We start from the raw sequence: 23,907 nt of genomic DNA on the forward strand, positions 1-23,907 counted from the left end.
GGGACACTGCAGTGTCACCGGGGCGGGTGTCTCCCTGGCACAGGTCCAAAAAGTGGACAACTTCCTGGCTGAGAGCCTCCGGTCGGGCAAGTCCTGCATGGAGCACCAGGAGTGGGCTCACAGACCACCAGGGCAGCCCCCGGTCCCCAGAGCCAGGACTGTGGCCAACGCCAACCTGCAACGGAACCTGATGTCGGCCCCCCCGGTGATGAAGCACCCCAGAGACAAGCAGCCGGAGAGGCCTGCACCCCCACAGGTGGGAGCGGGAGCTGAGCCCTGGCAGCTACCCGGGGGCCTGTCATGTGTTTGTGTTCTTATATGGAGGCACTCTTTCCAGAGCACCTTTACGTCCATCAGCTCACCTCCCTGGTTAGATTCACCTGATCCAGCCCACTCTGCTGCCTCCAGTCTGGGCATGCTCCCTTCCCAGAGTCTACAAGCTGGGGGGAGGGCAGACCTGGAGGGAAGACAACCCAGAGAACCTAGAATCACAGGCTAGTTCCTGGGCTACTTTCTCAGTCCTCCAGTGAGTGTAATCTGGAAGAGATGAGCCAACCAGGGCCTGCCTACCTCCCCGACCCAGCCTCTCTGAGGCTCCGGGGGTCTGTGGCCCAAGCAGAGGCAAACTACTTCCCTGCTCCTCTGAGCCCTCATCTCTGCCCCAAGATTAACCCTTCCAGCCTTGACTGATGGTCTCATTTTGAGGGGAGGAGGGAGATGGAGCTGGGGGGGGGCGTGGGCGTTTGGCCTCAGACTCTCAGCAGTGAAGACAGTATCTTGTGCAGGGCTGGGGGAGCCCAGCAAACTGCTTCAGCAATTGAGCCTGATTCCGGTTCCCCAGAACTGAGGCTTGAAAGAGAAACCCCACCTTCCGTAAATACACAACACTTGTCGGGCGTAGGCAGTGCAGACTCGATCCCATGTGGGCTGCTCGGACGGGTTCTGCTGTAAGACGCGCGCACTGCGTCTTATTACAGGACACTCAGACCACCTCTGGAGGATCGGGCTGCACCACTGCATTCACATCTTGTAGAGCAATGGCTATACACGCCCTAATCCTCACCTTTGGCCAGGGGTCTCTTCCAGGACAAAGGCGGGGTGGTTTCCACAAAGGCAAACTCAAGTCTCTGTCCTGAGAGCAGAAGCTGCTGGTTTAACATGGAGATTCCCCAGCGCTGGAATGCCTTTACTGCAGGATCCCTTCAACACCCGGCCATCCCTTTCACAGGGCAGTGGATCGACCGAGGGGGGCTGGGCAGGTGGTACTTTCAGCATCTGCCTCTGGTCTCTGTTTCCCCACAGGGTAGGGAGATCCTCCCATGATGACCTGGGAGGCCCATTTTTCTTTTCAGAAACCTGTCCACTCTGGAAGCCCCAAGCTGTTAAGAATGCCCTATGGCAAACAGTCGATCTTCAGAGATGCTCAAAGAGGGGAATTCCAGAAGATCCTGCTGCAATCCAACGCGTCTGTGGAGAAGGTGGGCCACGCTCAGGCAGGGTCTGGGCTGTGAGCCGGACATGAACAGTGGGGATGGGCTGGGAAGGGCAGGGCCGACGAGCCTAGGGGGGCCAGCCTGGCTCTCCCCAGGACCTGGAGAGGCGTGGCGCAGGTGAAGGAACCACTCAGGATTCTGGCTTCAGGGCTGCTGTGTGTGTGGGAAGCTCCTTGGGTGTGCCTGGGGGGCTGTGAAGGGTCCCCTCCTGGTTGTGGGCTGGACTGGGAGGTAGGAGAAGTAGCATTGCCAGAACCCACTGTTAAAATGCCCTTCTGTGCTCTGGTAGGGTGTTTTTTGTTTTGTTTCTAAGATTTTATCTATTTATTTGAGACAGAGAGAGTGTGTGTGTGTGTGCGCGCACGCGCATGAGTTGGGGGGAAGGGGCAGAAAAAGAGGGAGAAGCAGACTCCCTGCCCAGCAGGGTGCCCAATGTGGGGCTTGATCCCAGGACCCTGAGATCATGACCTGAGCTGAAGGCAGATGCTTAACCAACTGGGCCACCCAGGCTCCCATGGTAGGGTGTTTAGTACAACATGTGAGTAGGGATTGGGTCATCTCTGTTCTTCTCCCTTCCTCCTGCACTTTTCCCCTTTCTGACCTTGGACGCCCCTCACTGTGTTGTCACCACTAGATGAAGTGGCCTCTAAGGCCCCTTCTAGCTTTGATCTGCAAAGATATGGTAATTCAGAGACTGTTTGGGTTCCCTAAATCCCTACCAGTGAAAATCCACATCACAGTTGTGTTAGGGTGTGGCAGGACGGGCCCTTTCCCCAGCTCCAGGGCACCAGGGACTTGGGAATCAGGGAGCAGTGTCCTGCAGAGCTGGGTCCTGCGGGGGAGGGGGGGGTAGTAGAGAGCTGCAAGCAGCTGGACAGTCTCTCCTCCAGGTTCTGAATGTGCTTTGCTCTCTTTTAAAAAAGTGCCTTAGGGGCACCTGGCTGGCTCAGTAGGTAGAGCATGCAACTCTTGATCTCGGGTTGTTAGTTTGAGTCCCACATTGGGTATAGGGATTACCTTAAAAAAAAAAGCCTTAAAAAAAACTTTTAAAAGTAGTCATGCTAGTTGTTAAAAAAAGAAAAAAAGAAGTGTGTATAAAGCAAAATATAAAGGTCCCCAGTGTCTCACTCACTCCACCCCACCAGCAGTAACAGCCACAGTCACTGCTAGTGAATTGGTGGCCTCGGTTAGTCTTTATCCTTTTTATTTTTAGATCAGTGATGTAAAATTATAGCATGTCCTACCATTTACTTTCTAAAAACGTAATTAACCGTATGGCATGGATATGTTTTCCTATCCATAATTTAGGTTCATCTTATTCTTTTGTCAACTTACCTTATTCTTTGTAATAATTGCATAGTGCCCCATAGTTTGGAGGGATCACAAACGATTAGGCCAGTCTTCTCTTAATAGACATGTAGGTTAGGTCCAGTTTTTAACTTTGATGAGCAGCTCTGCATTGAACGTCCTTGTACGTATGCTTCTGTGCGCTTGTGTTAAGTGCATTGTGAGGATGGATTCCTGGAAGCAGTTGCCCAAAAGAACCCATCCCTTTCAGCCTCTGAGTCTGATCCAAGTAGATGACTCAAAGCCTGACCTTTGACTGTGACCTAGTCCCCTCAGGGCCCAGACAGTTATTCATTAAGTAAACACTTAATGTAAACGTGCCAGGCCCTGGGGAGGCTGCAAGAAAGAAAAGAAACAAAAACCTGTGCCCTCGTGCAGCTGATATTCTAGTTGGGGTGAGACAGACAATTAACCAGTGAGTAAAATAAATGGTAGGTCGCAGGGTGAACCAGTACAGCGGAGAACCAGAAAAGTGAGGCGACGGTTGCGGGGGTGGGGATGGCAAGGGAGGTGGAGAGGATGTGGCCGTTTAAATAGGGTGGTCAGGGAGGGCTTCGTGGAGGAGGTGGCGTTTGTACAGAGCTTGAAGGCTGCAGTTGTTTGAAAGGATGGTGATCCAGGCAGAGGGAGCAGCAGATACAAAGGCCCTCACAGGAGAGCTTATTTGGAATGTTCAAGAAAGAACACACTCTCTCTCTCTCTAATTAGAAAGTGGTACATGTCCTTCATTAAAACTGAAAACTTGAAGGCTTATAGTAGCATATAAAATAAAAGAATGACTTACCTTCTTCCTCAGTCTCCAGGGATAATGACTGTTAAGGCATCCTGGTAGACATTTTTCTGTGCAATATACAAGTACATACGTGTACGAAAGTATATATGTACCTACAAATATTTTTTCACCACATAGTATCCTCTTATATATACGCTACTCTGCAATTTGCTTGTTTTCACCCAACACCTAATGGCACCACTTCCTGCCAGTGTCTGTGGAGCCGTGGCCTCTCGTTTACCAGCTGCATGGCATTTTGGCATCTGGGATACCAGGTCTACCCGGCTAGCCCGCTGTTGCTCCTAGACAGTTAGGTTTGTAGCTTTTGCCTTTGTAGCTAACATTGCCATGAACATCTCTGCACATGAATTTTGGATCTGTAGTCTATTTCCCAGGCATAAAACTCTAGGATTAGAAATGCGCTCTTAGAGGGGCGCCTGGGTGGCTCAGACGGTTAAGCATCTGCCTTCGGCTCAGGTCATGATCCCGGGATCCTGGGATCGAGCCCCGCATCGGGCTCCCTGCTCCGCGGGAAGCCTGCTTCTCCCTCTCCCTCTGCCTGCTGCTCCCCCTGCTTGTACACACTCTCTCTCTCTGTCAAAAATAAATAAAATCTTAAAAAAAAAAAAAAGAAATGCACTCTTAGAAAGCTTTTGATATGCAGTGTTATATTCCAGCCTAATAATAATATCAGCAGCAGTTAATATTTATTGGGCTCTGAGTATCTGCTAGATGTGAGCTTAAACATTTATATGAATTATTTTTATTTTGTCTCTCAAACAGCCCTGGTGGGTATATACTATTATTATTCCCATTTTCTGGGTAAAGAGGCTGAAGCTCAACGAGGTGAAGTGACTTGTCCCAAATCCTCACTGTCAGAAAATAGCCAAGCCAAGGCCTGATTCCAGATCTGTTGGTTTTCAAAGTCTGTGTCCTTGACTCTTCGTACTGCCACCATTGGGAATTCCTTGGGCTTTTTATCTGGACTGGTGATCTGTGTGTAATAGGATTTGTATCATGAATCTTGACAAGAGTCTTTGAAGATTACTTACAAAGGACTGAATGTCTATTGCTGAAATTTCAGGCACTGTGGCTGGTGTGCGTGTGTGTGCATGTGTGTATAGCTGGTGGTCCTGTCTGAGGCTGGCCCACTTCTGACGCTGACCCTCCTTCCTGGCTTCTAAGTGCTGTCTTCTACCCCCACTGTTTCTGAAGCAGCCAAGTCCTTTCGCTCTGGGGAACTGGGCAGCAGACTGAGTGGAACTTCTCAGGATGGTGCCCTGGAGAGGGTCCCCCTTGGTCCCAGCCTTTCCCTAGTGGATGAGAGTGAGGGTGGACAGGGACAAGGACACCTGGGGGAGTTTTACCTGTCAGGTCCCCTTCATCACCATTTCTGTCCGGCCATCTCAGAAGACCATGGGGGAGGGCAGAAAGGGCACTTGGAGGGAGACAAGGACACAGATCCAGGGGCAGCTGTGTCTATTACAGTCTAGAGATGAAGCCCCCGTCCTTGACCCTCTCCTTAGTGGTGAAGGACAAGATGGGTGGGGGGTGGCAAAACCCTCTGAAAGGCATGAAGCCCAGTCCATGTGTAGCTTCAGCTTCTTCAGAAGGGGTCCCAGGCAGACTGTTAGTCCCCTCTGCTGTTGAGAACTGTCTGGGACCACTGGGGTGAGTGAGGCTGGAATGTCCAGCCTCAGTCCAGAAGCTCTTTCCAAAGCAGGCAGGGGACTATCTTTGAGGTCTCAGGGGCCAGGTGCAGAGTGTGAAAGGAATAGTGTTGCTTCCCTGCCTTCCAACCACACAGATCCTTCTCCGTCCTGCCCAGGGCGGGGCATCCTTCTGTGCCCACTCCTGACATTGACCACACAGCCCTGACCCCTCTCTGGCCATCATGCCCCTTCAGCCTGCCCATTTGAACTGTCGCAGGGCTGGTGCAGGAAGGGTTGGGAAGGAAGCCTCAGCTTTCCCCAGTTCAGAAATGGGAAATCTTTGTGGCACATCATTTTGGTGAATCCTGTGCAGGTATGAGGAATCACATTTTAAGATAATACTTAATGATCTGGAGTATGCTTGTGACAAAATTGTCTTTAAAAATGATAAATAATAACTCTTTGAGATTTATTTTTATATGCCTGTATGCGATATATATACAGAGGTATGGTTTTGGTTTTTAAACAAGACCAGGAGCATTTAAGATTGTAGTTCAGCTGTTTGCTTTTTTTTTTTTTTTTTAAACCTAGCAATGTAGAGTAGACAGCTTTTCCTCTCAGTACATATAAATATATCTACTCCATTCTTGTTAATAGCTTCATACAGAGGGCCAATCTATGCTTTTTTGAACCTAAAACTCATACAATTTGGTAGGCACCCTTTATGAAAAATAACACAAAATTATTAATAAAAAACTAGATACAAAATGAAATTTATTTAGAATCAACAGAAATGACAATTTTAAAATTTACAACTGACAATTATAACAGTCACCACATGTTGCTAATTCCTCCCTTGGAAGGGCCTTGAACTTGATCTTGAACTTTGCCTTAAGCTTTATGAACTTCTCTGGCAAATCTGTCCCCGACTGCAATATATTTCTTTGGATTTGCCATAATTTATTTAATGAATGCCCAATTGATAGACATTTAACTTGTTCCTAGTTTTTTGCTATTATAAACAATGGTGCGGCTGAGATCCTTATAGATATTTCTGTGTAGTTAAACTAGATTTTCTAGAAGTGGGATTAAGGGGTCACCAAGTGAGCACAGTTTACATTTTGATGGGTGAAGCCAGTTTGTTTTCCAAGAAGACTGTGATGAGCTGCCTTCCCTCCAACAGTGTGTGAGTCTACCTTGTCCTTATACTAAGCCAATAATGGATATTAGCCTTTTCTTAATTTCTGCCACTCTGGTAGGTGGAAGTTTTTTTAAAAAAGTATTTCTTTGATTATTTGTAATACAGAGCTTTCTATATGTTTGTTAGACATTTACCTTTCTTTCTTTCTTTCTCTTTCTTTTTTCTTTCTTTCTAAAGATTTTATTTATTTATTTGACAGAGAGGGAGAGAGAGAGAGAGAGAGCACACAAGCAGGGAAGCAGCAGAGGGAGAGGGAGAAGCAGGTTCCCCGAGGAGCAAGGAGCCCAACAGGGGGCTTGATCCCAGGACCCTGAGATCATGACCTGAGCCGAAGGCAGACACTTAACCAACTGAGCTGCCCTGGTGCCCCTTTCTTTCTTTCTCGCTCTCTTTCTTTCTTTGAGAGATAGAGAGTGTGTGCAAATGGGGAGGAGGGGTATAAGGAGAGGGAGAAAGAAATTTTAAGTAGACTCCATGCCCAGCGCAGAGCCCAGCGTGGTGCTTGATCCCACTACCGTAAGATCACGACCTGAGCCGAAATCAAGAGTCAGACGCTTAACCGACTAAGCCACCCAGGTGCCCCTAGACATTTGTATTTCTTCAATGAATTAAACATCCATTCATATCCTTTGTCTGTTCTTTTTCACATTAATTTCTTGGAGCTCCTTAGATGCTTTGGAAGTGAATCCTTTGCCTGTTGTGTATTTGCAGATAGTTTCACCTCATATGCCTTTGTGATATCACATTGACATTTTAGTTTTTGTCTAGCTATCTTTATTATTTTTCTTTGTGACAATGAAGAAAGGCATTGTTTATCCCAAGATCACAGAAAAATTTGTTATATTTTCTTCTAGTCATTTATAATTGTATATATATTTAGTCATCCTTCTGTCTGATCTGAGTAGTTTTGTGTATGGTGTAATGTATGAATCTAAAAATTTTTTCTAAATTGATAACCAGTTGTTCAAATGCCATTTATTGCATAGTTTATCTTTTCTCCACTGGCTTGAGATTCTTTCATTCTTATATAGTATTACAGTCTTCTATTTCTGGGATCTCTCTTCTTTCACTGGTATTTTTGTCTATTCTTGCATGTATATTTCATAACTTAAAAAATGTGATAAAAGTCTTTATAGACAATGCATTAAGATCTTCATGGTGATTATTTCTGGGTATTGGAATTCTGTGGGTGATTTTAATTTCTTCTCATCTGTCTGTGCTGTCCACATTTTGCATTGTGTGCAAGTATACTTGCATACAGTGGGGGAAATGCTTGCTCTTTGTTTTTGGTTTAGGGACTCCTGGTTTTGTGACCCTGACCCCTGGACCATCAGGAAGCAGGTTAAGCATTTTGTTTTGGACATGTATGATAATAGGGATAATCGAGAGTTTTTGCTGTTGGTGAAATGTTTTGGGGACACACAAGTCACCACACTGTAATTTCTTTCCTTCCTTCCTTTCTTCCTCTCTCTCTCTCTTTTAGAGAGAGAGAGCAGGGGGAGGAACAGAGAGAATCTTAAGCAGACTCCGCACTGAGCACGGAGTCCAATGCGGGGCTCAATCTCACGACATTGAGATCACGACCCTGAGATCACGACCTGAGCTGAAACCAAGAGTCGGATGCTTAGCCAGCCGTACCACCCAGGCGCCCCAAACCACACTGTAATTTCTGACAGCAGGAATGGGGCAGAGGGAGAGATCTCAAGCAGACTCCCCGCTGAGCGCAGAGCCTGATGCGGGGCTCAATCTCATGACCCTGAGATCATGACCTGAGCTGAAATCACGAGAGGCCGCTTAACCAGCTGAGCCACCCTTGTATGTCTTCTTCAACAAACATTCACTGATCACGTGCCATGTATCAGGCACCCCTGTAGTTGCTGAGGATAAAATAGTGAACAAAAAATGACACAAGCCCCTGCGCACAAGGAGCTCATAGTGCACCGAAATGGTCCTTGTTACCAGTGAGGTAGGAGGAGTGGTGGATGGTCACCATTCTCACTGGGCATCGAGGAAATTGGGGGGCGGGGTGGGGCTGGTGACTTGCCCAGACCGCTCAGCACCACGTGACTGTGGCCAGGGTGAGTCCCAGCTCACAGCACTGCTGAGCGGGCCCGCCTCTCTTGCACAGATCATCTTCCTGCAGACCAGGCCTCGCCAGCCACACGTAGCCGTCCTGCTGAGCAGCTGCATCGACGGCCACATCTATGCCTGGTCCATCCACGGGGGCGGAGGCCTGCTGGGGAAGTTCCCTGTGGACTTCCTAAGCCAGGGGGATGTGGTCGTGGGTGCCATGGCCACGGACGAAAAAGACTTGATCCTTGTCACAGGGGATTGTAAAGGATACATCAAGGTGAGGAAGACCTGGCTTGAGATGGAGGGGCTGGTGGCAGCCAAGCTCTGAGCACCTCTTTGCTGTGTGTGGCGCTAGCCTAGTCCCTACTCCCTCTGGGTAATGGTTTCATTTGTAAAACGGTGGGCAGTAGAAGTCCTCTTCTGCTGTGGTGTGCCCAGGAAACGAGTGAGGACGTGGCTCTAAAGGGCCGTCCAAGAAGCCTCTCCCGGTGGGTCCCCTACTCCATTGTTCTCTTCCTGCCACTCTCTCACCCCCAGCTGTGTGATCACCTGTCTCAGGAGCTGACTTCATGCTTTGTGGTGAGACATGAGGCAAGAGTGTCTTGTCCTTGCGCTCTCTGCATGCCAGCTAAGGGGTCTGGCCTAGAAGATCCTGAGGGCCCCTTCTGACCCTGAGTGTCTGTGAGTGCTCACACCTCAGAGTAAAGAGAAATAGTCTGGGAGGGGCCCACCGTGTGAGTTGGTGTTGGTGTCAAGGGGTGCTGGGCCACTAACCCACATTTTGTGCCTAGATCTGGGACATCAAGGATTACTGCACATTCACTGACAGGTGGTCATCTCAACCCAGTGGAACAAACAAGTTCCAGTTCTTAATTCCTGAACGGGTCCAGATCAACCTCCCACACTACATCCCCTTGGAGGAGAAGGAGGTAGGAAGATTACTGGAGGAATCTGAACCACACTCATGAGCTGCGGCCACGGTTCTCTTACTATATTAAGATTCTGAGTCTTTCATGTTTCTCATTCAAGGTAGTCTGGTTGATGTGGGACAGTTTTTGTTAGCCAGAAGTCACCATTACCCAGTAAAACCCAAGTCTACACACACCAAATATAGCCACATGCATACACTTGCACATGAACACACACACCCCTTCCATGGGCTTTAATCTTTGCGATGAGGGCCCTGGGGTCATGGATTCTTTTTAAAATAATGAAAATATTTGGGACAGCTGGCTGGCTTAGTCAGTAGAGCATGCAACTCTTGATCTCAGGGTTGTAAGTTGAGCCAACGTTAGGTGTAGAGATTACTTAAAAATAAAATCTTTAAAAAATTAATGAAAATATCTATGTATTTTCTTGAGTAGGTAATATATTTACATAGTTCAAAAATCACTTGATATTTCCCTAATGACTAATGAAGTTGAGCACCTTTACCTTAGTTATCAGGAAAATGCAAATTAAAACCACAATGTGATACTACTACACATCCACCAGAATGACTAAAACTAAAAAGATAGGCAATACCAAGTGTTGGCAAGGATGTAGGTCAACTGAAATTTCTATTGCTGGCAGGAATGTAGATTGGTATAATCACTTTGGGGAACTGTTTGGCCGTAATTGCTAGAACTGAATATATGTCTACACTATGATCCAGCAATTCCACTTCTAGGTTTATACCCAAGAGAAGCCTATGCTCTAAGATATAATGAATAAAAACATTAATAGAATTACTATTTGTAATAACTCTGCATATGAAATAACCAAAATGCCCATCAACGTAGACTTGAAAAATAAATTGCACTATACACATTGTACAGAATAATATCGGGCATTAGAAATGAATGATCTGCAACTATTTATTACAAAATGGGTAATTATTTGAACAATGTAAGTGAAAGAAGTCAGACACTAAGAGAGTATATATGGTAAGTTTTATAGTTCCATCTATATAAAGTACAAAAAGAGACAAAACAAAGGTAACCTATTAGAAGCGATTATCTTTGTGTGGGGCATGGAGTGGCTAGAAGGAGTCATGAGCGGGGCTTGGGGGCTGACAATGTTTCATAATCTGGGTCTGGCTACGCAGTTGTATTTGGCATGTAAAAATTTATACAGTGGTACATTTATGAATGTACATTTTCCTATATGTATGTTATACATCAATGAAGATTTAAAAACTCAGGGAGTGGAGAAGGCTTATAGTGAGAACTCTAAGTCCTACTCCTGTCTCCTCCCCGCCCCCCCCACCAAACCAGTTCTTCTTGTTTCACTTCTATTGATTTTTGGTGATTCTTCCAGTATTTATTTATGCAAAGAGAAATGTGTACAGTTATTTCCTCCTTATTTTTGCATGAAAGTAGCATGCCATACACACTGGTGCTCACCTTGCTTTTCTTATTCCATAATATATCTTGGAGATATATTATCTTTGCATATGAGTACATTTTTCTTTATAGCTGTGCAGTAAGCCATGGATATATTAATGATATAGTTCCCTTTGAAGGGAAATTGAGGTTGTTTTCAATCTTTTGTTCTTAAACAAAAGTGAATAGTGAATGTTGTTTCATATGTGTGAAAAGTATGTCTGAAGGATAAATTCCTGGAAATGGGATTTCTAGATCAAGGGGTAGTATGCACTTGCAGTTTTGATAGCCATCTTGCAGTCTTAGGTACCTTTTGAATCTCTGCACAAAGATAACTAGGTCTAGTCTGGTTTTAGTAAATCTGTTGGGAATTACTCACCCGTGGGTTTAATAGATGAGGAATCTGTAATGTTAATACAATCATTATAACAACAACAATAAGTGTCATTTTTAAAAAAGATTTTCTTTATTTATTTGAGAGAGAGAGAGAGAGAGAGCATGGGGGGGGAGGGGCAGAGGGAGAGGGAGAGGCAAACTCGCTACTAAGCAGGGAGCCCGACACGGGGCTTGATCCCAGGACCTTGAGATCATGACCTGAGCCAAAGGCAGCCGCTTAACCAACTGAGCCACCCAGGCACTCCAGTGTCATTTATTTACTGCTTACTGTGGTTTAAGAATTGTGATAAGTGCTTTTATGTATTCTCTCACTGGCTCTCCATGATAGCTCTGTGAGGGAGATGTTACTTTTCCGATGAGGAAGATAAAACTGAAGAGCTGGAAGGACCTGTCTTAAGTTCACACAACTGCTGATGTTGGATCTGGGAGTAAACCCAAGTCTGTCTGACTCCAGAACCTGTGCTCTTGACCATGTTATAATGATATATTTTAAACAAATTGGGATTATATTGTGTGTAACTAGAATTTCCTATATTATCAAACATTCTTAAAGATCAGACTTTCTAATGATTAAGTCATATTTGCTTTATAGAGGTACAGTCATTTATTTAACTTATTGTCAGACTTTAGATCATTTTTTAATTTTTTATTATCAAAAAAGTGATAGAAAATGGATACATTCTTAGAAAGATATGAACTGGGACGCCTGGGTGGCTCAGTCGGTTAAGCGTCTGCCTTCGGCTCGGGTTGTGATCTCAGGGTCCTGGGATTGAGTCCCGCATCAGGCTCCCTGCTTGTTGGGGAGCTTGCTTCTCCTTCTCCTTCTGCTGCTCCCCCTGCTTGTGCTCTCTCTCTGTCAAATAAATAAATAAAAAAAAGAAAGAAAGAAAGATATGAACTACCAGAGTGGGCTAAAAAAAAAAAAAAAATAGAAAATATAAAGAAATAGAAAATTTGAATATCTCAAGTAAAGAGATTGAATCAGTAATAAAACTTCCCACAAAGAAAAGCCCAGGTACAGATGACTTTACTGGTGAATTCTACTAAATAATTAAAGAAGAATTAATGTCAATTCTTCAAGAATTCTTGCCAAATAGTTTTCTATGAGGCCAATATTACCTTGATACTATAACCAGACAAGGACATCATAAGAAAATAAAACTACATCTCTTGTGAATATAGATGCAAATATCATCAATAAAATACTAGCAAATTGAATCCAGCAACATATGAAAAGGATTACATATCATGGCCAAGTGAGACTTCCCAAGAATGCAAGGTTGGTTTAATATCCAAAATCAATTAATGTAATATACTGTATTACATGAATAAGAACAAAAGACACATAATCATCTCAATAGATGCAGAAACAGCATTTGAGAAAAGCCAATGCCTTTTCCTGATAAAAATGCTCAATCAACAAGGAGTAGAAGGGAACTTCCTTAACCTGATAAAGTCCATCAGCAAAAAGCAGCTACTATCATATTTAATGGTGAAAGATTAAACTTTTCCTCCTAAGATGAAGAACAAGATGAGGATGTCTGCTCTTGCCACTTCCTCTAATGTTTTACCAGCAGGGCAAGTAGGCAAGAAAATGAAATAAAAGGCATCCAGCTTACAGTAGCATCAAAAAGAATAAAATATTTAGGGATGAATTTACAAAAGTAGTGCAAAACTTGTATTATGAAGACTTCAAAACACTGTTGAAAAAAATTGAAGACAAATTAAATAAATGGAAAAATATTCCATGTTCATGGATTGGAAGATTTAATCTTGTTAATATAGCAGTATTTGCCAAGTTAATTCAATGTAATATATTAAAATCCCAGCTTCTTATTTTACAGAAATTGACAAACTGATTCTAGAATTCATATGGAAATACAAGTGACCTAGAATAGTTCAAAAATCTTGAAAAAGGACAGAGTTGGAAAACTCACACTTCCCAACTTCAAAACTTACTCTGAAGCTACAGTGAAAATAGTGTGGTACCAGCATTAGGGTAGACATATAGGTCAATGAAATAGCATTAAGAGTGGAAAAATAAACTCTCACATTTATGGTCAATTGATTTTTGGCAAAGGTGCCAAAACAATCAAATGGAGGAAAGAATAGTCTTTTTAAACAAATGATGCTGGGAAAACTGGATATCCACATCGGAAGAATGAACATATAACATAGAGAAGAACATACCTCACAACATACACAAAAATTAACTTCAATGGTCATGGACCTAAATGGAAGAGTTAAAATTATAAGACTCTTAGAAGAAAGCATAGGGAGAAATCTGCATGACTCTGGGTTAGGCAATATTTCTTAAATATGATGCAAAACCACGAGCAACAAAAGGAACAAATAAATTGAATTTTGTCAAATTTAAAAACTTTTGGCCTACAAAAGATACCATTAAAAAAGGGAAAAGGTGACATATAGAATAGAAGAAAATATTTGCAAATCATATATATGATAAGAAACCAGTATCCAGACTATTCGAAGAATTCTTACACATCAACAATAAAAAGACAAATAACCCAGTTAAAAATGGGCAAAGGATCTACATAGACATTTCTTCAAGAAGATATACAAATCACCAATAAGTATATGAAAAGATGTTGAACATCATTAGGAATTAGGGAAATTCATATCAAAACAGTAACGAGATCCCACTTCGCACTCATTAGGATGGCTGTAGATAATAAATGTTGGCCAAGATGTGGGTAAATTGGAACTCTCAAACATTGCTGGTAAGAACATAAGGTGGTACAGCCACTTTGGAAAACAGTTTAACAGTTTCTCAGAAAGTTAAACATAGAGTTACCATATGACCCAGCAATACATCCAAGACAAATGAAGATGTGTCCACACAAAATCTTAAATGTGGGTGTTTATAGCAGCATTAGTTGTAATAGCCAAGAAGTGAAAGCGACCCACATGTCCACAACGGATGAATGGATAAGTAAAGTAATGAAGTACGGATACACGCCGTAGCACCATGTACCTTGAAAACATGCTAAGTGAAAGAAACCAGTCACACAAAGGACCACATATTGTCTGATTCCACTTACACCAACTGTGGGATGCTGAAATGATCTAAAATCAATCATGATGGTGGTTGCAAACTCTGTGAATATACTAAAAATCACCAAAGCAAGCCCTTTAAATGGGTAAATTGTATGTGAATTATATTTCAATAAAGCTGTGTTTAAAAGCTATAAAAATGATAGAGCAGTTTTTCTTTTTCACAAATCTTTTTGTTGTTATTTGTAGTTGTTTATCTGCACATCTGGTAATTTATCTCATGGAAATAGTATGTAAAGCAACATAAATCTTTCTAAGGCCTTTACTGTGTACTGCCAAACTGCACTCCCAAAGTTTATAGTTTTGCACTTCTAATATTTTGCTTTATCCTTGCCAGCATAAAGTATTTATTATTAGCGGTATTCATCCAAGTGAGGTTTCCTTGGGTCGATAGAGTGCCTTGCTTATAGAAGGCATTCAATAAATAAATGTTTGAAGTGAAAAAAAAACCCTTTGGCTGATTTTTAGATGCCAATGGTTTTCTTTTATTTTAATGAAGATATCTTTGCTTATTAGTGATGTTGACATTTTATTGGCCATGTATGGTTTTGTGAATTGTCTCTTCACATCCTCTGTCCATCTTCTATTGTGGTAACCATCTTTTGTAAGTGATGTATAATCCTTTTTAAACATATTAAAAATATTAACTTATTATCTGTCATATGTATTACCAATATTTCCCCCAATTGTTCATTTGCCTTTTAATTTTATTTATGATGATTTTAAGATTATAATTTTTTTTTCTGGTCAAGCCAATTTTTCTTCCCATTGTGGTATTTCCCATTGTCAATCACTTTCTTTTTCAGAGGTAAGCTAAATACTCCTATTTTCTTTTGGATGTTTTGCAGTTTCATTAAAAAGAATTCTTTGACCCTTTTAGTGTTTCTTTAGTTGTTTTTTTAAATTTTTAAAAAATGTTTATTCTAAGTAGGCTCCATGCCCAACATGGGGCTCGAACTCCCAACACTGAGATCGAGCGTTGCATGCTCTGCCAACTGAGCCAGCCAGGCGCCCTAGCGTTTCTTTAGTTGTAAGAAACACAACAATGGTTGAAGTTTCTCTTGATAGTTTATCCGGTATTCCAGCACTTTTTTATGGGTCATGCTCTCTATTACCACAAATTTTCCTGCCACTCTTACATACGGATGTTTTATGTAAATGTATGTTGGTTTCTGAGCTTTCTGTCATCTCCCATGTTCTGTTTAAAATTTTTATATTGTGACTTAACATACTTGAATATGGTAAAAATACATCCCCTTTCAATATTGCTTTATTTAAAACAGTCCTGCTTATTTTTACTCATTTTCCAGTTAAGTAGAGTTCATCCTTTCATAGTGAATGTGATCTATCACTCCCTTGCTCACCCTGTTCTATTCCCAGTGCCCCGCTGAATAATTTTAGAAGAAGACCTGGTTCTTGTCCTAGCCTCACCACTTTCTAGCTATGTGGCTTTGGACTCACTTCTCTCCTCTGTGAAATGGTGAGACTCACACATCCTGTAAGGTTGTTATGATGTTCAAATAGAATAATCTGTATAGATGCAGTTGGTAAGCAATATAGCAAATGCAGATGCATTTTTATGATTTTACCAAAGGGACCAGTGAAGGCCAGACAAGTGCCAGGACTTACCTAAATTAATGTGGGAACATGTCTAGAACTAGAACCCTGGGACATGGGCCAGGGGACTGTGACCTAGGATCCTTATAGAGGGCTCGACTGCCTCCAGTATAAGTAGTTCTCCTGTACTGTCCCCTACAGGTCGTGGCTGGCCAGACCATTTCCCTGGTTCCCCCCAAGCTTCTGAATACCTGGAAGGGCCATTTGGATAGTGTGGCAGACATCCTGTATGTGGATAGCTTCCAGCTGGTTGTCAGTGCTGGCCAGGACTGTGACGTCAAGGCTTGGAAACTCTCCGGTGACACCATTGGTATGGGTCCTGCTGAAGGTCAGCCATGCCACATGGCCCATCATGGCCCTGTCCCTGTTAGAACCTAAGCTCGCATCAACCTTATATCCTGTGGGGTGGGGTTTCAGGCCACAGAAGCTGTCTCTGCTCAAATAGTATCACAGGATGTGAGTCTTTCCAGTTGTCCGTTCAGCAGTCTGTCCAGTCATCCATCAACTGTCCATCCACCCACTCACCACCCACCCGAAATTATTTGCCTGTGTATATTTTTGCAAATCATATATCTGAGAAGGCACATTCCTTTCTCTTTTTAAAAATAAACTTGTTGAGTTATAACATACATAAAGAAAAGCACACAAACCAAAAGGGTTCAGCTTGTGAATTTTCAGAAAGTAAATACATACCCATATAGCCATCACATAAAAAGCATCTTATGCTTTCTTACACTTAGTACTTTCATGGTCTATCTCTCAACTCTTCTGCCTGGCCCCCAGCCTTCATTGTATGGCCACCATAAACCCTGTGAAGGCCTGAGGGAAAGAGTTGGCGGGTAGCTGCAGACTTGCCCTGTGGCTGGAACATCCTGGGTTATAATCTGTCATGTCATGTGAGGCTGTTAAAAGTTCACTAAGGACTCATCTGATTTCTCCTCCTCCATGGAGGGTTCATCCTCCTCTCATTACTCTGTCAGGGTTGAAAGCAGCCTTGGTCTCTTGTCTCTTATCAAAGGCTTATTCCTTTCTGAATTAGTTCACTTAGGTTTCCTTGCATTTCAGCTCTTATATGGGTAAAAACTTCCTATTTTTAATTTCTTTCTCTCTGTGATGAAATTCCTCAACTTCTACTTTATATTCTTGAACATTTTGATCAAAGTTATTTTAAAGTCTTTGATAATTCCAATATCTGGTTCACTTCTGGGCCTGTTTCTGTTGCCTATCATTTCTGTTGGTTCAAAACATGACAGAGTAACAAGGACCGGATTTACATTCCCACTTTAAAAGACTAAAAGCATGAACAAAATATATATAACAGTTTCCAGACATTAGACAGCAGGCAGCAAAGAATAGTAATTCCTGAGGTATAATTTATAATAATATATTATAAATAAAATAATATACAGAATTAGTATAAATTATAAATAATATATACAGTACATTTGTAATATTATAAATTATATATAATACAATATAGATATATTATACTATATAATGTATATAAATATTATGAATATACTTCATGTGTCACAAAAGGTAGAAGAAAACATCAGCATGTTAAAGAGAGAGCTGAAATATATATAAAAAGACCCAAATTGAAATTAGAAATTAAAAACAACAATATCTGAGATAAAAATACACTGGATAGGGTGAATAGCAGATTAGATACTACAGAAGAAAAGATTAGTGACTATGAAGACATAGTAATAGAAACTGAAAAAAAGACTGAATAAGTAGAGATTTTAAGTGTATGACATGATGATTTGGTATATGGGTACATTGTGAAATATTACCACAATCAAGATAATTAATACATCTATTACCTCACATAATTACTATTTTTTTTTTTTTCTGGTGGTGAGAACACTTAATATCTACTCTCTTAGCAAATTTCAAGTATGCAATATAGTATTGTTAACTGCAGTCACCATACTGTACATTAGATTCCCAGAACTTAATTCATCTTATAACTGCAAGTTTGTACCCTTTTGCCCACATGACTTTTCAATCTATCTCCGTCCTTATATTTAAATGTGCTTCTTTTGCAGAGCATTATTTTGAGTCCTATTATTTTCATCCTGTCTGACAATCTTTGCCTTTTAATTGGATATTTAGTCCAATCAAATTGATATTTGTTTTCTGCTCTTTGTTCCTTTATTCTTTGTTTTCTGCCTTCTTTTGGATTAATCAAGTATTTAAAACAATTATCTTGTTTTATTCCTTTATTAGGTTTTTAATTGTATGTTTTTATAATATTCTTTAGTGGTTACTCTAGAGATTATAATATGCACTCTTGACCTGATACCACTGCTTGTGCAAGAATCTTACTTTCTTCTTCCCACTGCTCCTTCCCTTGCTCACGCTCTCTCTCTCTCAAATAAATAAATAAAATCTTAAAAAGAAAAAAAGAGTCAGTAGCTTAACCGACTGAGCTACCCAGGCATCTGTGCTAGTGTTTAATTCTTTAAGCTTTTATTTATCTGAAAACATCTTTATTTTGCCTTAAAATGTTAAGACTATTTTACTGGAAATAGAATTCTCAGCTGGAAGTTTATTTTCATTACTTAAAAAAAAAGATTTTTCCATCATCTCTGGCTTCTATATTTTCTTTTGAAAAGTCAGTTGTAAGTTGATACTTTATTTATTTACTTTTTTTAAAAAAGATTTTATTTATTTATTTGACAGAGAGAGACACAGAGAGAGAGGGAACACAAGCAGCGGGACTGGGAGAGGGAGAAGCAGGCTTCCCACGGAGCAGGGAGCCCGATGCAGGGCTCGATCCCAGGACCCTGGGATCACGACCTGAGCCAAAGGCAGATGCCCAACCGACTGAGCCACCCAGGCAATACTTTGTTTTTTTTTTTTGAGAGAGAGAGTATGTGAGTGGGGTGGGGTGGGGAGGGGCAGAGGGAGAGGGAGAGAATCTCAAGCAGAATCCGCTTAGGCAGACTCCGACATGGGGCTTGATCTCATGACCCTGAGATCATGACCTGAGCCGAAATCAAGAATCTGTTGCTTAACTGACTGAACCACCCAGATGCCCCATAAATTGATACTTTGATGGTAATTTTTCTTTTTTCTCTGACTGCTTTTGGTTTTCAGCAGCTTGACTATGATGTGCCTAAGTATGGTTTTATTTGTGTTCATTCTGCTCGGAGTTCACTGATCTTTTTCAACCTGTGGGCTGCTATTTTTCATCAGTTTAAAAAATTTGTCAAAGATTATCTCTTCAGTACTGCTTTTGCCCATCCTCCCTCTCCCATTGTGGAGTTTCAGTTACATGTATGTTAGGACATTTGACTCTGTCCCGTATATCTCTCCTATTCTGTTCTGTTCTCTCCGTTTTTTTTGTTTTTTGTTTTTTTCAATCTCTGCATTCCAGTTTGGATATTTTCTGCTGAACTGCCTTCCAATTCATTAATCCCGTCTTCTTCTGTATGCAGCCTGCTATTAAATCCATTCATTTTTTTTTTTTAAGATTTTATTTATTTATTTGACAGAGAGAGACACAGCCAGAGAGGAAACACAAGCAGGGGGAGTGGGAGAGGGAGAAGCAGGCTTTCTGCGGAGCAGGGAGCCCGATGCGGGGCTCGATCCCAGGACCCTGGGATCATGACCTGAGCCGAAGGCAGATGCTTAACGACTGAGCCACCCAGGCGCCCCAGTTAATTCTTTTTTTAAAAAATATTTTATTTATTTATTTGACAGAGAGAGATAGCAAGAGCAGGAACACAAGCAGGGGGAGTAGGAGAGGGAGAAGCAGGTTTCCTGCTGAGCAGGGAGCCTGATGCAGGGCTTGATCCCAGCCAAAGGCAGACGCTTAACGACTGAGCCACCCAGGTGCCCTGCATTCAGTTAATTCTTAATTTTGTATTTTTTTTTCCTCAAATACCCATTTGGTTCTTTCCTATAGACTCCAATTCATTGTTGAAATTCTTCTTTTCCTTCACTTTGTTCATATTTTCTGTTATTTAACTATTTATAATAGTTATTTTAAAGTTTTATCTTATAGCTCCAATGTCAGAATTATCTGTGGGTCTGATTCTAATGCCTATTTCTTTTTTTTTATTATTGGTTATACTTTCCTGTCTTTTTACATGTTATATGCATAAAAAAATCCACCCCTCCCAAACCCCCCAAAACAAAAACAACCCCCTCACCACCACCAAAACTAAAACCAAATCCAAAACGAAACCAGAGACTTTTCTGGACTTTGTATAAAAGAACCACAGAGACTGAAATTGGCATGATTTTCCTCCAGTGCATGTGCTTGTTCCTCTGTATTGGGCTGTTCATCTCACTGCAGTCAGAAACTGAGCTGGGTTGGGTCTGGACTGCTGCTTTCGGGAGACTCGGTTTGCTTCTGTCTTCCATCGTGAAGTCTGTCTCAAGGGTGAAGTTTGTTGTGTTTGCTAAAGGCTTCTTCCTCTAGTGGGACTCTGTCTCCCAACAACCTCATTCTATCTGTCTAGCCCAACTTCCAGGCCCTCAGTGCCCCTAGTGCTCAGCAAATGTCCTGTGGGAAACACAGCGATGCAGGTGGAACTCCACTAGATTTGATCCATCCTGCCAGCCAGAATGGCTCTCAGAAGCCTATATGGGGGGCAGGATGCTTTGGCCTGTGCTCCAAGTATATTCTAGGGCTAGTGTCTGGTCCTTCAGGTATTTGTTGAGTAGCCAGCATAATGCCTGGCATGTGGTAAGCATCATGAGGTGCAGGCCGAGGGTAAGGGGTTTCTAGCTGACCCTTGAGGGTGGAGGGTGAAGGGCAAAAGGATCAGAGGAGGGGAGGTAGACCAGTTCTTGTTACTGAGCTGGGTCTGGTTAAATCACAGGGACATTTGGCCTGAGTGTTTGGAAAAGGTTGCAGGATGTTCAGATCGTTGGTGATCTTGAAGTGAGAAAAAGCTCAGAGGAGGAGGCTCACTCTACCGATGCTGCCCAGAAGGCCTTCCGTCCAGAGCTGCAGTGAGTTAGCCCAAGGAGGGGGATGCTGGGAGCTTCCCTGCAGGTCCTGGGCAGCCTCATCTGGGTTGGGTAGTGCTGGGCATCTTTGGGGAGGGCCTTCAGAAAGCCAGAGGCTTGGGACCTGCAGAAACTTGACTATACGGGTGGCCGCTATGACCTACGAGCCCAGCTCAGCTGGAAGTTTGAATGGTACAAACCAGCAGAAAATGCAAAAAGGCAAGCCCTTCGATGGGCCTCGGCTCCAGAGCCGGGTCCAGATTAGCCAGGGCTGGCTTCCCTGCTGAGGCCATTTCTATGTGGCTAGAGGTCCCTGGTAGGAGAGTGCCCGGGGCTCTGGTCCTGACCAGACGCTTGTGTTATTTCCCTGATTCATGGGGAAGTCAGGCTGCTGCTTGCAGCTTCTTTCCTCTCCAGGTTCTTCCTCCACCATGTCCCACTCTTACTCCTGACCAAGTCTCAGAGAATTTGGGGTCATTCCAAGAAATATTTATTGAGGTCCTGCTGAGTACCAGACTCTGTGCCAGTTTCTAGAGATCACAAACAATCCAGACACAGGTCCTGCCCCAGAGAACTTACAGTCCCCTTGGGGAAACGGACATGCAAACTCATGGCTACTGTTTTATATGGTAAGCGATGGGACTGTTAAGAACAGGAATGGCTCAGAGGACAGTCACCTCATTGGGTGGATCAAGTAAAAAAAGCTTCATAGGAGAAGAGATTTTTTGGAGTTGGGTCTTGATATGTAAGTAGGAGTTTTCCAGGCACCCGTACTGTCCTTGGGGCTCCTCTCCTCTTGTTGAGGCATACATCTCTACAGTCTCGTGTGGGGTTAGCAAACAAGGCAGGGGCAGGGTTTCCCTGGGAGGGAGAGGATGTTTAAATATTTCACAAGGGGCGGCCCAGGTAAGGTCAAGATGGGGTGTCGGGCCTCCATGGAGGGGGGAAGCACAGGGTGGTAGGAAAGGTTGCAGGACTTGTCGGGGGTCAGTTTAATCTGGGCTTTGCTAACATTCCCTGGACACTTGTTTAATGATGGGCCCCGGGCAGTAGGGCCTCAGGGGAGGGATGAGAAGTGTGGGAGAGGATCAGGCCCAGGAGGGAGAAGCCCTCTTGGGGTCCATGGGAAGGCTGCCCCACCTTGTGGTGTGAGGGCATCTTATGAAGGAAAGCCCCTTACATCAGGGAGGAGCGGGCTCTGGCCGAGGCCCTGGTGTACCAGCGGCGGGAGCAGGTGGTGCTCATGGCTCTCCTGAACGGGAAGGCAGACGCCGAGGCTGAGGCGTGGGCTAAGCTGCAGAAGATCACCCAGACGTCCCCGTGGGCTGGGGAGCGCTCCCCGGAAGACATTGAGCACAGCTGGTGCAAGTGGGAGTCCAAGGGCAAGCAGGTGAGGCTGCGTGGGGGACCCAGGGGCAGAGAGGGGCCCACCACAGTCAGCCCCGAGGCTTCACTCTCGCCCATGGTGCCCGCAGATGAGCAAAGTTGTGGGAGCAGCGTACAAGCCCAAGGACCGGTCGCGGAGTTCCCGACTCCTGTCCACCCACGTGCAGTATGACTGGATGAAGCACCAGGTGAGGCAGGGCGGGGCTTGCTCCCTGAGATGCTGGTGTGGGAGGCTGGGGAGCCCCTCTCCATTGACAGCCCATCCACAGCCACCCTTGTGCCCACAGGGCCCTCCAGTCGGGGACAGGGGAGCGTCAGTCCCTTAACAGAATGCTGGGCCACAGGCAGCTCTGGGATGAAGCTGGTCTGGCTGGTGTATTTGCTGAGGCCCTGGTTGAGGCCATGGACACAGGTTTTGTCTCTGAGGACACACCTCATTGGGCCTACAGGAGGAGGTTCTCTGTGGGCCTGGTACTTTTGATAGACTTCAAAGAATTTCCCAGAGTCTGTGGCTCTGCGTTAGGTTGTTTGTCCGCCTCCGGTCCCGTGGGCCGCTCCAGAGCAGACACAGGGTCTCCTGGTGCCATGTAAGGGATGGAGGGAATGGGAGGGCCCTCTGCTTGGGGAAAGAAAAAGGGAGCCGGGGATTTTGCAGGACAGCTACGAGTCCCATCCTGCCTCTTGCCTGGGCAGACTCCAGCCTCCTCCAGAGGCGTCTGCCATTAGCGTTTCCTCCCTCGGTGGTGGGCACTTAAAGCGAGAGAACCCCTCTGTCCTGGGCGGGGAGAGGTCAGTGAGAAGGGGGAGCCGCTCAGCATTCCCGCCTTCTAGAGATGGGCCTCAAAGTGCAGCCTGGTGAGTGCCGACAGGAGAGGTGGGGGCCCCACTCGGGTCCCGCTTGAGGCGTCATTCTAAAGATGAGGACAGTCCCACGCCGACCACAAAGTGTTGTTGCCAGCCCCAGGAGAAGGGCTAGGTGCCAGGCCTGGCACACAGTGAGCTTGCAGTGCCAGCAGGCTGTGGAGAGGAAAAACCTCCGGAAACTTCTGGAGACTTCTTTTGTCCGGGAAGACCCCAGGGCCCATGCTTCCTGTGAGCCTGCTCTTGGTCCTGAGTGAAACACCCAAACTCCCCTGCTCTGTTTCCCCCCAAGATTTCACCTCAGATCTACCAAAGCCTGCACTTCAACGGACTGTCACCCACCCACACACCTGACCTAGTGCTTCACAACCTTCTAGAGCAGCAGGGCCCGCACAGCCACCTGGCAGCTCATCACAGCCACAAGGACCCGGATCCTGATAGGGACACCAGCTCGTCTGCCACCTCCCTCTCCCTCAGCGACACCCTCACCCTGACAGCCTCAGGCTCTGGGTTCCTGGAGTCTGCCTTGTCCAGCTCCCCGTACCTCCAGGCCTCCCCCTCGGTCCTGTCCCAGGCATCCAGGTACATTGTGCAGAGGTCGGCGACCCCCATGCCTGCTGCCTCATCCGTCGAACTGCTCTCAAGACCTCTGAAGGCCACCCTTCGGTCCTCCACAAAGAAGAGCTACCACATCCGGTTCTAA

The 23,907-nt window shown here is 44.3% G+C and overlaps 1 protein-coding gene across 1 annotated transcript in view; it reads left to right on the top strand.

Annotated features, from left to right (window-relative positions):
* EFCAB8 (EF-hand calcium binding domain 8) overlaps positions 1 to 23,907 on the top strand; it is a 56,396-nt gene extending 32,489 nt beyond the window's left edge. The window contains exons 18-26 of the mRNA XM_032419953.1: positions 44 to 256; positions 1,353 to 1,478; positions 8,594 to 8,815; positions 9,330 to 9,467; positions 16,131 to 16,299; positions 20,828 to 20,960; positions 22,143 to 22,347; positions 22,433 to 22,531; positions 23,497 to 23,907. Coding sequence (XP_032275844.1) covers positions 44 to 256; positions 1,353 to 1,478; positions 8,594 to 8,815; positions 9,330 to 9,467; positions 16,131 to 16,299; positions 20,828 to 20,960; positions 22,143 to 22,347; positions 22,433 to 22,531; positions 23,497 to 23,907 — 1,716 coding nt within the window. The remainder of the gene's footprint in view (positions 1 to 43; positions 257 to 1,352; positions 1,479 to 8,593; positions 8,816 to 9,329; positions 9,468 to 16,130; positions 16,300 to 20,827; positions 20,961 to 22,142; positions 22,348 to 22,432; positions 22,532 to 23,496) is intronic.

This window comes from Phoca vitulina, unplaced genomic scaffold (genome assembly GCF_004348235.1).
Source record: "Phoca vitulina isolate PV1807 unplaced genomic scaffold, GSC_HSeal_1.0 scaffold22, whole genome shotgun sequence".
NCBI lineage: Eukaryota > Metazoa > Chordata > Mammalia > Carnivora > Phocidae > Phoca > Phoca vitulina.